Below are 15774 nucleotides of genomic sequence, written 5' to 3'. Positions count from 1 at the left end.
GTGTTTGAGAAGTTGCTGGTAAGTTTCAAAATATTGTAAGACTACATAAGAATGGTACTCTTGGGTCATCTTACACACATCTTACCCTGCACCAGAAGATCTTGCCCTTTATTTAAAAAATGGTAAGTTACAACTGTGACAGAAGAGACCAAGAGAGCTGAGTTCTAGCCTGCCATTTTTGTGGGGAATACTGGAGGGGGTTGCTCAGAGTGAGCATGGTTTGTCGTAAATAGTCTTAAAAGTAGGACATCCAGAAGCCCTTTCCATACCAGAGGAAGATGGCAGTCTGGACCTATCAGCAGGGTCTGAAGATTGCTCTCTGATTATGCTCCATTTTATTGGGTGAGGGTTGTCCCCAGATTAAGACTACAGTTTTGTAACAGTTTGGTAAAAAGGGTGGCTAACTGTGCCTGAAGAGAAAGGGGTAGAAGAAAGGGTAGTCCCAGGGATGAGGTGTGGAGTCCAAGGAAGGAAAGAGGGAACTGCAGTGGCACGGTAAAGACTGTTTGTCAAGAGCCAAACAATGTGCTGTGCTCTCTGGGACATAGGCACTGTGGACCACCCCTCCCCCCCCCCCCCCCGTCCACACACACACACACACACACACACACACACACACACACTCTCTCTCTTTCTCTCTCTCTCTCTCTCTCTCTAACAGAGAGAACAACCCCCTTCCCAGGAGTTGACCAAAAAGGATCTCTTCAAGGTGGGCATGCTAAAGATCAGGGACTGAGAAAAGCCAGGGTCCCAAAGCCAGAGGCTTGAGTCTTGAGAAGCTGGCTGCAGGGGGTTCATTCAGGAGAGGGAGACTGAATAAGGTTACTTCCTGGGGAGTCCCAAGGCAAAGCTCTCTCAAAAGTGGCACTGATTCTGTGACAATAACATTTCTGAAAGGAGCAGCAGAACAATTGCTAATGGATTTGCTTCTCCATAAGAAATGAAAGCTAACATCATCTATAGATAAATCATCTGCAAAAATACTCATTTTATATCTCCACTCTCAGCATAGAAGACATATTATTATTTGGTTAGAACAAATAACAGCTTTTCTGTATCACTTCTTTTTTAACTCTGTTGAGAGACAGCGAAAAGTCTCTGTTTTCCCACCACCAGCAGGACCCAAGCAAAGTTTGAGATCCTTCATGTGGGCCCCCTGAACTCATGCATAACCTCATCAGTTACTTCAGGGATCCATGTTGGATGCAATTATTCAACATAATGCAGGTCTTTTGGGGTGGGATGGGGCGAAGGGGAAATTGACTGTTGAAAAAAGTCTGGTAGTGTATAGAGCATTTTTCATGTTCTTATACAACCCAGGCTAAAAAAAAGAAAGCTTTCACTTAATGCACTACTGTAAGATATTATAGTACGGAGGACCTACAGCATAAAAACATTTAAAGAAAAAAGTATGATAGAAACTTGGCTGTTTCACTCCAGGCCCAAAACGACACCACTGCACTAGCATAGAAACAGAATAACCCTCATCCCAGGAGACTTTCCTGTTACAGGCCATGGAGATAAACAGATGAGAGATGACTTGCATAACTGTAATCTGCATAGAACTTTTCCTGCAAAGAAAGGTCTCATGCACAAAGCTGTCAAATCCAGAAACTAATTGCAAAGCCCTACATTTACAAAAAATAAAATGCTGAACCTTCTTACCTATGGCTGCATTTGTTCCACCAACATTTATATCATTTTCATCATCAAATTCTATCCTGACACCCTTTCCATTGCCTGCAGACACACCACAACCTCCACTTCGACAGAGGGAGATAGGAACAACTCCATACACATAAGCCAACATAATGGGAACGCCAATACCTATAAAGAAAAATATTAAGTCCTCATATTTAAATATAACTATTTTCTCCAGTATTTTGCATAAAAGCGATCAAAATATGCAAATATTATCTGATCATGCACATAATAAAATTGGAGCATGGAGGAAGAAATGAAGAAAGCTTAGTTTTCAGATGAAATTTGGAAGTAGCTGGAAAGTCATTAAGATGGTATGAGACTTGCAAGTTGTTCCAGACAGTAGGTCCCCACTAGCAGTGAGATATGCAGAGAAGCAGAGGGCTGCATTAACACATTCATGCTATATCTATTACCTCATCATTTACAAACACATTCAAAATATATCACACTTCAAATGACTAAACAAACTTTGTCTAAGAATACTAAAAACTATTTACATGGGAAAGCAGCATGAACCTATGTCAAACATCTTTAAAACCAGAAATGGCCACTATTAGGGCTTATAATTAAGGGTGTAGCCCTGCTCCCACTGAAGCCAGAAAAAGCTTTACTAGGGACCAGTAGAGATGAGCTCAGCCTTCACTATAAGTGTTACTGTGAGATCTGCACATTTATTGTGTCCAATTCATTTCCAAATTTTCTCATTTTATAAGTAGAAAAAAAACTGCTGAGAAAAGCCAATGCAAGGTGCATTTAAAAAGGCTGGTCTGGATTAGGCTGTACTGCCACTGCACCACTTCCCACATATTGTGGGAGCTCATTGTTTGGTATAGACAATCAAGCACTGTGAATTAGACCATTTGACTGCCTTGCTGATGGAAGCCTGTGAAAGACAGGATAAAACAGCAGGCAAAGCCATGCCAGATTAACACACTGAGGGAGACAGCAGGAATAAACCCAGTTCATAAATGCCCAAATAAGGGAGGTCAACAGATTCCAAGCTCCCTGCCCCCGAAGTCAATGCTGCTGCAGGGTTGAGGCAGTGTGGGGTAGCTCTGGAATTACTATTTAGGCAGCTAAGGGAGTCAGTAGTCTGTTTATGTCCCATTGTTCTCTACTTCACAGGTGTAAACAATCATCTCCTCATTTTAATGGTTATTCCAATAATCAAGCCACTTTATTTTAGAGCAATTTTGCTGTCTGCCAGGTCTTCCTTTTTCACAGCTCATGCTGGATCAGCCTCTGAATTCTGGGACTGTTCCACCTAAACTGGGACGTAGGGCCACCAGTGTTCCCTCTAAGCTGTGCGGCATGCACAGCCACGCAAGCGTGCACATGCCATGCTGCCAGGCGCGCCTGCATGGACATACACACCACACAGCTTAAAGGGAACGCTGGTCACCCTAAGTATAGGGAGTGTACAGCTCTAGCATAGGAATAGAGTCCAGACTAATGAAGCTGCACATTTAAAGAAGTTATTCTCCCCATCAAATTGAGTAAGATGTTTTTATGTTTAGTCTTTCTTTTGCTCCTTGAAGAGACACTTTAAACATTTGTTTTGGGATCCAGCACACAAACTTGGATCATTTCTTCCTATATACCAGGTAACAAAAGCAAAGGTTTTACAAGCCAAAATGTGTGCAGCCCCACTTTTTTAAAATGCTGTTTGCAATAACACCTATGGAGAAGCTGTGAGAAAGGGAAACAGCTCTGCTTAACCATCAGTGACAAAATCTGGCCATGCAGTGGCAGATATTTAAGCACTGTTAACTTAAAAAAACAACAACACTTTTAACTAGAGCTACCTTGACATAGAATCAACAAGACAAACATATGGATCTCCAGCTGTCTTCAGATAGAGACACTTTCAAAAAGCAGTCTTTTCATTTCCTTTTCATGGAAAAAGATTGGGTTTATGAAAGATTGGGTTTTTGATTGCCTCCAGACTATTGGAAAATTGTAAGATTAAAAGCATTTGTAAAGGTTTTACTGAGGTGTAGCCCTCCCCAAAGGCTGCACGCTGTTATCTGCTTTTTTCAGTTCCCAATATAACCTTGGTCAATCTATCCTTTCAGTCTCCCTAGCTGTAAAAGGGAGCTAGATTCTCCTAATTCACTGTACACGACAATTATGAGCAGTTGTAAAGCATTTTCAAACCTCAGTTTTTAGGTACTAGCAAAATGCAAAGCAGTAGTATTGGCTTACCTACAGTTACTGCAGCTACAACTGGAGAAACAATTACAGACAAGGTTACACCACCTGCGATAGCCAAGTTTCTCTTGTGCTTCGAAATGTCTTTTCCTTCATAGCGATTGTGAATCTTGAGAGGAAAAAAAAAGGAAAAAAAAGTGTTCAGGATATATTGAAAAATGCTGATAAACTGTTGTAGGGAGGAAAGATGTCATGGATAATTTGGCCTCTGCTCTGCTATTATGCAATGTTGTGCCTTCAATTAGAGACTATGTACTACTCATTTATATCCTGATATAGCCCCTCTTAAAAAGGGGTACTTATCAAAGAGGAAGGACATTCATCTTTTTCTTAAGTTTTTATACAAGTATCTTCAGAAAGTATGTTAGAGAGCCCTGTAACATATGCATATACTGAGTCTTACAAATATGATTTCTGAATCCATTTAGAGACAAATTATTAATATTTCTTGCTCTTAGTCATATTTTTCCTGAACATTAGAGCAATGAAAAAACTGTGCTTTCAGATGTTTTAACAGAACAAGGAATGAAAAACTGCCACAGCAGCGTTGCCTTCAAGCTGAGACACCAGGAGACCAGAACTGTTAGTGTATACTTGCTAGGATAAACTTTCGAGTTAAGTGTGTGTGTTGGCTAACACTGTTCTTATTGTGCTTCTATCCATCAAGGGGTTTAGCAGGGTTAAAACCCTTACTGATTGTCTGCTCTACAGGCCTTTGGAAATTTGACTGTCTATACCCATCTGCAGCAACCAAATGAACAAGGTTTCCCAATTAGCTGTCTGTTACTTGACATCACTTTTGAGGCTCAGGCTGTAATTCTAAAATGATAATACTACTCTACTTTGAAGGTCTGTTATGAGTGTAAATTAATACATGAAAAGCACTTAGTGATGAGGTCTTCTAATAACATGGGGCAACACCTGTTCTAACCAGAAACATCAGACAACAGTCTTCCTTTCTTCCCCTCTTTTTTGGAAGGGTGCAAGTAGTATATTAGAACACAGCAGCAGGCACGTCATGAAAACAATGGTAGCAGAAAAGAGAGAGAAAGGGCTGAAAAACTGGTTGGGTAAAACTGCATCGCCACAATTCTAAGCTAGCAGTAAGAGTCTATGAATAGGAGAAGAAAAGGAAAGACAGGCACGACAGTCTTTTGGATCAGCAAGAAGCTGACTGGCAGGAGTGTGTTTGGACTAATTTAAACTGACAAAGCAGACACAGAGTAGCCTTAGGATTTAAGCGACAGTACAATTAATGTGAAGCATTAAACTACGGAGCAGTTTGAGCCGGAGTTAACTGCTCCTGGGTGCAGCGTCTAACTTTGCGCCTGGGACAGCAGCAATATGAGCTGGGGAGGAGCAGGCTCACAACTGGCTGGGCTGACTGGGCACAATTTACACCCATGGTCACTGGCTAACATGCATTTCAGCACAGCAAACTGCTACTCTGTACTTGGGACAGTACTATCTTACAGCAGAGTTAATTAGCTCACTGCGACCTAATACTGGTGCATGCGTAGATTGTGACCCTTTACTATTGAGTTAATTTAGTCTACTCTGCAATAAAGCACATGTGTATAGATATACCCACTATAGCCTGATTAACAGTTTTAGCACTTTAACTCTCCAAAATCACCCATTTCAGAAGGCCCATTTCCATGGGACGTTGGTAAATTAATATTTGACCAGGAATCCCATCCAACTTTGGGTATGATTAAGGAGACCAGGGATGGAAGATTCAGTACTTGTTAAAAAAAAAAAAAAAAGCCAGCTGGGTGCCCAAATAAGGATTCAAAGGATAACTTTCCAATATTTTGGTCTGCATGTATGTGCAAACAGAAGCCACCCTTAAACATTGTTTATTTCTGAAATGAATCGCTTTATGTATTTGGGAAGGGACGGTGAAAGGAGCTAACTGGAAGTATATAACTGTACCCTTTGTAAATGTGCTGCATTTAATATCAGAATGTAAAATCTGAAGCAAGAAAAGAGACAGAATGCACTTTACCTTACGTCCCACATACACAGGGATCCCAATGATCATAGCAGGAATGGCAATACCAGCTATTAAAGCAATCCCTACAGGAGCCCCAACAAGCGTCCCCAGTTGCCACAGTATTTTCTTCTTACGACTCCATGGTTTCTTTCCCCAAAAAGTACAACCTGATGGGCTAATAGAAAGAAACTGTAAGCAACTCCAAAGGAGTAGCTTCAAACCAAACCACATGTTAGTTATTGTTTGATAGGCCAATAGCTAGTACAATTCAGGTTTCGTATACTGGAAATACTCAGTCCATCAATGATTGCTTGAGATGCAGTATTTTGCAAAACACTGGGTGCATCTACACGTGCTATTAAGGCAATATGATAAACTACATGTGTACCTGGGATCGCAGCAGTTTGAGCTGGGGTAGAGAAGCCCCGGGTTGCTAGAGGGCCTGGCAGGCCAACCCGAGCTTCAGGTGGTGGCGTTGGGGCTGGCTGGTGCACAAAGGTCCAAAAGTCCAGGGCTAGAAGGCAGGCAGACCCTGCCCCACTTTAGTACCCTCCTGCCCCAGCCAGCCCATCACTGTCTACACATGTATTTCAGCACACATAATTACTCTGCCATAAGATAATACCATCTCTGACAGTACTATCCTACAGAGGAGTTAATTTACTGCACCCTAATACCAGCGTGTGTGTAGACAGTGATGCTTTACTGCAGAGTGAATTAGTCAACTGCAGTGAAGTGCATATGTAGCTGCACCTATGGAGTCCTACCACATACCACCTTGGGCTGCTACTAACCCAAATCATTCCCTCCGTGCACAAACAATAACTTATATCAGGTTAACAATAAAGACAAAACAACATAACACCACCAAACAACAATAAAATTAATAATTAATCATATGGGAAGTATTTCACTGTGCTGTACTGAGTTTGTCATATCCATCTTTGAGCTTGAACCAAAAGGAATAGAAAATTAAACATTAAACAAATAAAATGAACAAGTTATGTAATTATGCACCTACATGGAAAAATTGATGCATTTCACTTCTCATGAAGAGTCAAAGGAGCCTGGATTCTCTGCTCCAGTAGTGAGTGAGATGGCCTTAGGGCTCAGAGAATCTGACCCTAGATATTTTAGCGCAGGCACATATTTGTCCAAATAGGACTATCGGAATATGCGCTAACCTATAATGACCGCTAAAGAACTTCTGAAGTTACATGAAGCCAAAGAGGGGGACACTAAAGTAACATAAAAATCAGTAAACAGAGATTATGAATGATGTATGCTCAGCATAAATTTCTCATATGTGCTGTACTTGTTCTATTTCAAAATGAATATTTTTTCTAAACATACCTTAAGTAATGCAAATCTGAGATCTCTTTCATACACAGCCAACAGAATTCACAACCACAGACAGCACAAGTCATATGATTGCAGCTTCCATCGTTCATTTTTATTATGTAAGCAGCACATCGTGGACATGGCTTTATGTCATCGGCTGTTTAAATAAAACGAACATTAAGATCATACCCTTTCTATGCAAAAATCAACTGAAACAAAAACAAGACATACCAACAAACCTGACTGATCAATAAGATGAGAAGCAGATGCATCTAAAAAAACCTTTAGTATGAATTTACTTTAATAAATCCAGATTTGCAGGTGACTTCTGCTCATGGCCACTTCGATTTGTATGGTTCAGACCCTAAATACAACAGAACTAATCACAATGACAAGTAGAAACCCAGTGTAATGCCTGAGTAACCAAATCACTTAACATGCACAGCAAGGATTTTCTAAACCTAAAACAACAGATACTAAAAACATGCATGTAAACAAACACTGCTGATGCAGGCAATCTCTGCATATAAAGATCTTGTCATGTTTTAGGCTGATATAAGTAATTCTTTTGCCTTTTGCCCCAGTTGTTTTATTTCTCTCTCATATTTAATATGCATTTTCCCTATCATTCCATATCTTTTCTTCTTTTTTAATTTGTCTGCTCTTGATTTGCCCCCATACCCACCCTCTCAGCTCTTGCACCCTTCTTCCCACATTAACTTTATAGAAACATATTAGCATCTGTGCCTTCATATATTATAGAAACAAATAAGTATCAGAAAGTGCTCACAACTGAGCTTTAACACTGAAATACATACAGCTAAAGGGTTTTTCGGTTGATGAGAAGTAAGGGCACTAAACAAAAATGAGTATGTTCTAAAGACAGCCTTAATGGACAGGAAAAATACAAGCTCTCCCTTCTGTTTTAATTTTAACCATTTCCTTGCTCATATTAAGAATGATGGGTTGCTCACTGATCACAGCAATGTAAGTCACATGCAAATCCATCACCCACTGTTGAGCTGGTCAGAAGTTGCCAGTCCTGCACAAGGCAGCCAACAGATTCTGTTGCAATAGATTTATTGCCCCAGTCTATCTCAGCACCACTGAGGCAGTGCAAAATGAGTAGAAGACTGCAAGTCTCCTGGGGTATACCTGGCAGAGAGGGGTCTCCCATAGATCAGTAGTCACAATAAACAGTTCCTACACTGTCCTTGCCACCAGCTCCAGTGCATGTTCAGGAGAGGCAGCAAGCCAAGTTTGATGCACTCTAGCTATTTATTCCCAGATGGCATGTAGTCATTATGGATCTATATTCTTATGGAACAAAATCAGTGCAGCCCTAGTGGTTGGATCAGAGAATCAGGAAGCTGTAACTGGACCAAAAACACAAAAGAAAGTCCTCCACAATACAGGAGTGAGGTATGCCAGCAAAAGGGTCTGATCTGATGAAACTGTGATGGATACAGCATGCAAGTGTTGGACATGTTGCCCCACCGATTAGTCACCCTCATCCTCCTCCCTTGGTGAGAGATAAAAGGAGTAGATTTTTGGAAATCAGAATTTTTTGATTACTAGCTGCCCAACACTGAAGCATTTTACTGGCAACCTAGATATCTCCCTTATGCTGAGGTAGCAGTTTATTTGCTCTTATGCTAACAGATGTGGATGCTGGTAACAGAGTAATTTAAAATGCATTAGTCTTTTCTGAACACCAGTAACCTTTCTGCTGTTTGAGTTTTATTTACACCAGCATTTATTATTAGAAACCTTGCAAAAACTCAGGCTACAGAGACGATTTGTGTTTCAGTTGCTGAGTTATACAGCTAGGACAAAATGGTCCAGCCAGCAAGCAAAACCTTGCAAATGCCTGGTGCAAGAACTATGCACTTTGGAGCTATAAAATAACTAAAACAATAAAAAAAAATCGTTACAAATCAAAACCAGCAGCTCCTAACCCACACAATTTCATCATCACTGGAAACCAAACATTTCCTGTGCCTGGACAACTCAGCATTTTTTTCCTTAAATCTGAAGCTATATTCATATTTTATATTTCTACAGCACACATAAGGAGTTAAGAGGAATGAGGAGCTGGGATAACAATCAAGAGCCATCAGACATTTCTTTCCTCTGAAATATCAAACATGCAAGTAGTTATATAAATGTACAAGACAGACATTTTACAGATACAGTTCATAAATACCTGCTGCTCCTGACTCTTGGCTATAACTAATAGATGAAGAACGAATTGTTCTCAAGCGTAGACTTTGGGCTCTCTCTTGGCGAGCAGCGTCACAGGTCTGGTTTGGATGCCAAATCTGTTTACAGTGATAGCAGAACTCAGTTCCACAGCCTTCACGTTCACAAGTAAGTTTGGGACAGCTGGCACAGCCAAAAGCGATCACAGCATATCTTAAAATGATCAAGAAGCCAGGAGAAAGACTGTTAATACATAATTTCCATTTGGTGACAAAAGCTCGCACGGTAGCTAAAGAAATAGCTTCATTATGTCCTGCTGCACTGGGAAGAAAGGAGATAAAATGGGGCTATCCACAAGGCCTGCCTCTCACATTGCAGCCAGAACTGTACTGAGAACACAAACCCTATCCAGGAGCACTAGGAGCCATGCAGCACCTACCCTGCCCCTTTCTCCCCACCCCATACCATAGGAAGAAAGCAAGACAGATGAAAATCTACAGAGCTCTGACAGGAACAGCTTAAGCAGGTACAGATGGGCACAATTAGTATGTTCTTCAGTTTTAACTGGACACAGCTCAGTCTGCTCCAAAGCCCTTCCTAGCCCCGTCTCATAGTTTTCTTCCCCATCCCAACCTTCATTTTCTCCTTCTTTCCCTTTTTGCTTCACTATCCTTCCTTTGTCTGCATTTCCCTCATTCCCTCCTAACTGAACCCCCTATTGCTTTAGAGATTACAGTTTAAGGTTTACATTCAGTTATCTGGGTCTTTCCCCACATATTGTCCTTCTCTCACTTCTAGATCTGTTGTTTTTTGTTCTGTCCTCCATCATGTTCCACTTGCAGTTTTTTTCTGGCTTTTGGATGCTAAAGCTTTATCTCAGGCTGCTGTTTATGTAGCCTTGAAGTTTCAATATCAGGATCCTGGGAAATTTCCAAGCTTGTGCCACACAATGATACTAAATATATTAAAGTTTTGTTTGGAAAGCAAGGCTTCTGTTTTTCCATATTGCCACTAGGGTTACAAAAGCATGTCTGGCTTTTGCTGTTCTGACTTTAATGCCTTCATCAGCTCCACCTGGTTTGCCTACAATGCTGCCAAGATACATAAAGTGCCCAACCTCTTCTATGTCAGTTGCAAAATCTGCTGTTTTTCCCCCTGTAGGGTTGCTTCTCAGTTTCTCATAGCTATTTTGTTTCAACACTGATTTTCAATTCCACTGTGCGTGTGTAGGTCCAGAGGTCATTCACTTCATCTTCTATGGTCTCCTAAGGTGTGGAACAGGAGACCGATATCTGCAAAATCTAGGTTTTTCAACCTGTGTGTGGGAGCTCATCACACTGTTCTTCAATACCCAATCCACTACCAAATAACAAACTCATGGGAGACATAAGACATCCTCATCTGATGTCTATAATTACCTCTAGCGGTTTGGGAGTTCACTGTTACTCAGTTATGTGACATGTCAGATTTTCAAATCTCTGAGGGACCCATAGTGGCATGGCAACTTCTATAAGACCCTTCTATTGACCGTATCGGGGGCTTTTTGAGTCTGTGAAATACACAAGGAGTAACAGCTGCCATTCAACCAAGTACTCTAGGTCAACACACAGGGTAACTATGTATGTAGTCAAAGTAAGTTTTCCTCATCTAAACCCAGTCATGGATATACTGCTTTCTCTAATCCATCTAAGGGTGTGGGCACACTATACATTACTAAATTTATTTTAGATTTCATTCTGCAGTAGAGTGATAAGGCAAGGACACATGACCAGATCACTCCCGAGCTAGCTTCCTGCAGCACTATTACAGCACCTTGCCAGTAGATGGCAGGAGATCTGGTTTGCACTGAGCAAATAGCTACCCTAATTTACTAAGGGCGGGACAGACTACAACACTTACTCCATGGTAACAAACCTTGAGATAAAAAGTTCCAGAATTGTTTTTGTAGGGTAATTTCACAGTGGAAAAGAGAAGCTTACTCTGTAGGAATGCTCTGTCTGCTCCACTATAGTGTAAAATTTGCTTGCGGGGGGAGGAAGAGGAAGAACACTCAATGCTTAGCAAAAGGAGCCGTCCCTCCTCCTCTCCCAATTCCTGAGGGAGGCAGAGTCTCTAAGAACTATTCTAATACAACCAAGTAAGCAAACTGATCCACCTCATGCTGCCAACACACCTCTTTGTAAGGCAGAGGAAGCTGTCTAGCTTACCTCCCTCCCCATTTTTTGCCCACCCCTGGGCAAAGGTCCATGACCAGCATATTTTGCAGACTCCCTGTAAAAGAAGCTTGCATTCTCTCTCTCATTAATCTGAAGCCCATCTATCTGTGTTCAAACAGTATTATATCTTTTCTCCTGCATTCAGAATACACAAGTAAGGCTTTTCATACATTGCACTGACAGAGATTAAGTTACCAGGTCATTTTACTGATTAACTGTTTTGCATACAGTTTCTCGCTACACATGGAACATTTATATAGTAGGTGTACAATTCTTGTAGTTAGTTATTCAACTATTTAAAAAATCTAAAGACTAGAGCCATACTCAAGTGAGTTAGTCCCTTCAGCATAACCATACAGTTTTGTTTTTACAGTTAAAACTACATTCACATTGCTATACAAAACCAACAAAAACAGCACAGAAGAGTAACAATAGCAAAACAGATGCTGCAACAAGAGTGCTCCAAGATCAGATCTTTTCTCCAGTCAAGAGTCAAAGGTCAAAAGTAATGAATAAACCTTTCAGACTTGAAGAGCAAAGGAAGAGAAAGCAGCATCTCAAATTGCTGTTTTGCTGAGCCACTCAAAGAAAAATGACGACGTATTTCAGGTGCCACTGAAAAATGTATTACTTTGCTGGAAAGGGTGGGTGGGTATGTGTGGGGGTGTGTGTGTGTGTGCATTGACCTGGAAATGGGAAACGCTGTAACTAACATTCACAGCCATTAAGCAATAACGAAAACCTGGGGTTGCTGTTATTCAGTACCTAAAAAACACTGTTGACACTTAATACTCAGTACAAAATAATCTCGATAGATACCGTGATGACAGGCACCAAGGAAAGTGTGTCAAAATTAACTAAAGTTGTAACTGATCCTACTCCAAATACAAGTAACTTTAATCCAATTTAGCTTTCTTCATTTTGAAAACTGCATTCCATCTGAATACATGGTACAGAAAATATCCTCAGGAGAAATGTTGCTGCTAAGAGCTTATTTGGTTGCAGCAACACTTGTTAAGAGCAACAACAGCTTTAACCCTACCTGTTCAGGGCAGGAAGGGTAAAGTTTTCAAAAGAAAGCAAGCGATTTAGGAGCAAGTCTCTATTCCATTTTCTAAAGCATTTCAATCAATCAATCTGGACATGTCCAAACCTGAAACCCACATACATATTGTGGGTAACTGCGTTAAGTGGTATGCAAAATTGTACGGGCTGCTTGTCCATACCACAGTATCAGCCCACAATTAAAGGCAGTTTTGCCTCTCATCATTGTGGCCCCACACCACTACAATACTTTGAAATAAATACTCTGCATTCCGTCAGACATGCCATGGTGCTCTGTTGTGTTGCGTGCATTCTGGGATCTTTTATGCTCTGATCTGTGGGATATAATCCTGAGATTTGTGGTCAAAATAATTCCCATGATTTCTTTTGATCACCTCGTGAGCTCACCTTTCTGAAACCAAAGAGCTGAGTTTTCAAAGCACTGAGAGACAGCCTGTCACTGATGATTTCTCACAGATGCATACGAACACACTGCTGTGTTCCTAGTATATCCAAAGTCACAAAGTGCTATCAAAGCCAGAATGAAAAAGACCTGAAGCAACTACAGCTGAAAATCCCACTGTTACACCTCTACTTGGAGTACACTTGCCAGGTGATGCACTGCTCCCTGGCCTGGCCAACTATCAGAGGCTGGCTGGACAGGGTGGCAGAACTCTGGGAATATATAAACCCCTTCTGATGCACATCTCTATGCTGAGCTCAGAGCCTGGAGCAGCATCAAATCATCTAGTGAGACTTCCATCAGTAACGTGTAGTAACCCTGCAGAAACTCTCCATCCACAGCTGTCGCCAGTTGCGTGTGCAAAGATCAACTATTAAGGCTGTTGTGAGAGAGATATGTGCTGCTACTGAGAAGTATGGTACGCTCCCCCTGGGTCCTAACACTAGGTGATGCACTTAGCAGGTATTTTATGGTTTGTATGGTTCAGATTCCCAACCTATAGCAGGGCCACTGACAAGTACTACATGCCTATTCTCTGCCCCTCAGACCACATGTCCAAGTTCAACAAGAAAAAAGCCTGCATCTCCATGGTCTTACAAATCGAGTACAGTTAAATGGTTTTTAATCAATGGGATCACCATACTGAGTTTTAAGACAGCTGATTAAGGCACTGCCTAAACAATTAACAGCAATTTTTCCTAACTTTCAGAATGCTAGGGAAGCTCCAGAAGACATAAGAAAGCTAATGATGTGTCAATATTTATAGAAGATAAAAAGGATAATATTGTTCCCCTGAGCACTACCAGGAGTAACTAGGAATAACTGCCACAAGTTTACTGAGAGTAGGTTCAAGCTAGACATCAGGAGGCGCTACTTCACAGTCAGGGCAGCCAGGATCTGAAACCAACTCCCAAGGGAAGTGGTACTCACTCCTACCCTGGGGGTCTTCAAAAGGAGGCTAGACAATCACCTAGCTGGGGTCATTTCACCCCAGCATTCTTTCCTGCCCATGGCAGGGGGTCGGACTTGATCTGCTCAGGTCCCTTCCGACCCTCCCAACGATGAAATTATGAAACTATGATAATTATAGGCTATCAGTCTTGGGCAAATCATGGAATAGCTGATACAAGAATAAATTAATTAAAGGAAGAACATTAATGTCTATTATCATAGATTTATGAAAAACGGGCCCAATCAAACACATCTGCTATCTTTTTGGGATGAGATTATAAATTTGATTCATTAAGGTGAAACTGTTGATGTAACAGATTTAGAATTCTGGGCCACATTTGACTTGGCACTGCATAAAAAGCCCAGAACAAAAAAATACAACATGGATAACATTTCCAGGGGGGTTCCTCAGGTACAGATTTCTGGTCCTACCACTGAAATATTTTTATCCATATTTAGAAATACTGTAAATTTGCTGATGATATAGTGGGATTAAATAATTAAGAGGATTTCAGACTGGGAACATGCACAGGTTTTTAACCACCAGAGGCATAAACCACTAGAACACTAAGGGTCATGGAGGACTCTCCATCACTAGCAGCTTATAGATCAAGATTGGAAGTTTTTCTGAAATATGCTCTGGTCCAAACAAAAAATAATTTAGGAAAGTCCTATGGCCTGTGTTATAAAGGAGGTCGTATTAGGACCACCACAATATTCCTTTCAAGCCCTATAATCTAAGAACACATTCATCCACAACAAATCTCAAATGTCACCTCTGAAAGATTAATCTGGTTGAAGGTCTTTTTGAAGATGTTAACCTAAGTGAATAATACTGTATGTAATTGAAACCCTGGGGCAAATATTTGGTAGGTGGATTCCTAAATTACCAGATCTTACAAGTTAGCCATGAGTCCCTTGTTATTTGGAGTTTTTCTTGAAGCCTACATTTCTGGAATCATGTAATCATAGAATAATCTTCATTCTCATTTATTACAATAATAACCATTATTTGTTAATAAAATTTCTAATGCTCATGGTTCTAGAAAAAGGCTTGAAAAATGTAACACAAGTAAAGCTCGGAGTTTTAAAAAAAGGCAGAATTTTGCCTGCCCCTCACCAACATATACTGAAAAACAAAAAAACCCCAGCATCCTAGTTGGTAATACAGAAATAAGTATGTTCTACTGAAGTAAGACACTAATTCCTGCTCTGCCAATTTTTCCCCTTAAAAGTTTGTGGAGAAAAAAGAAAAAACTATAGCTTGTTTTCTCATTTCTCTAAAATGCTAAAAAGTATAGCAGTCCAAATCAGGCTACTTACTCCTGACCTTTTCCCCATGTATGTGGGTTCTTCTATTAAGCAACATGTAGGAGGATTCTTCAATGGGTCAGCAAAAAAAGTCAATGTTTCTTCTTGTAGAAGACTAATCAAAAGGATAACAATCCCTCTACAACTGTGGCCTTCAGTCCCAATCCCCTAGAGATTGATGACTTGCTTATTTAAAGCATGTACAAAATCTCAGTGAATTTATTGCATGGTGTGTGCCACTGGCAAATGCATACGGATTTAAAACATTGCTGCATCAATTCTAAACTCAGCTAATTTGTGGAAAGTGTGTCAAGGTAAGTGGTAACAGAGTTTTT

General features: G+C 40.7%; 1 protein-coding gene across 3 annotated transcripts in view; it reads right to left on the bottom strand.

The window, feature by feature from the left end:
- The window catches only part of RNF19A (ring finger protein 19A, RBR E3 ubiquitin protein ligase), a 104820-nt gene that overhangs the window by 10372 nt on the left and 78674 nt on the right, over positions 1 to 15774 (bottom strand). For all 3 annotated transcript variants that reach the window (XM_019495739.2, XM_006268796.4, XM_019495740.2), the window contains 5 exons: positions 9459 to 9667; positions 7265 to 7409; positions 5924 to 6086; positions 3910 to 4024; positions 1666 to 1827 (listed from right to left, as the gene is read on the bottom strand). In XM_019495739.2, coding sequence (XP_019351284.1) covers positions 1666 to 1827; positions 3910 to 4024; positions 5924 to 6086; positions 7265 to 7409; positions 9459 to 9667 — 794 coding nt within the window. The remainder of the gene's footprint in view (positions 1 to 1665; positions 1828 to 3909; positions 4025 to 5923; positions 6087 to 7264; positions 7410 to 9458; positions 9668 to 15774) is intronic.

The sequence above is a fragment of the Alligator mississippiensis genome, chromosome 3 (assembly GCF_030867095.1).
Source record: "Alligator mississippiensis isolate rAllMis1 chromosome 3, rAllMis1, whole genome shotgun sequence".
Taxonomy (NCBI): Eukaryota; Metazoa; Chordata; order Crocodylia; family Alligatoridae; genus Alligator; species Alligator mississippiensis.
This window is presented reverse-complemented; position numbering and strand designations above follow the sequence as displayed.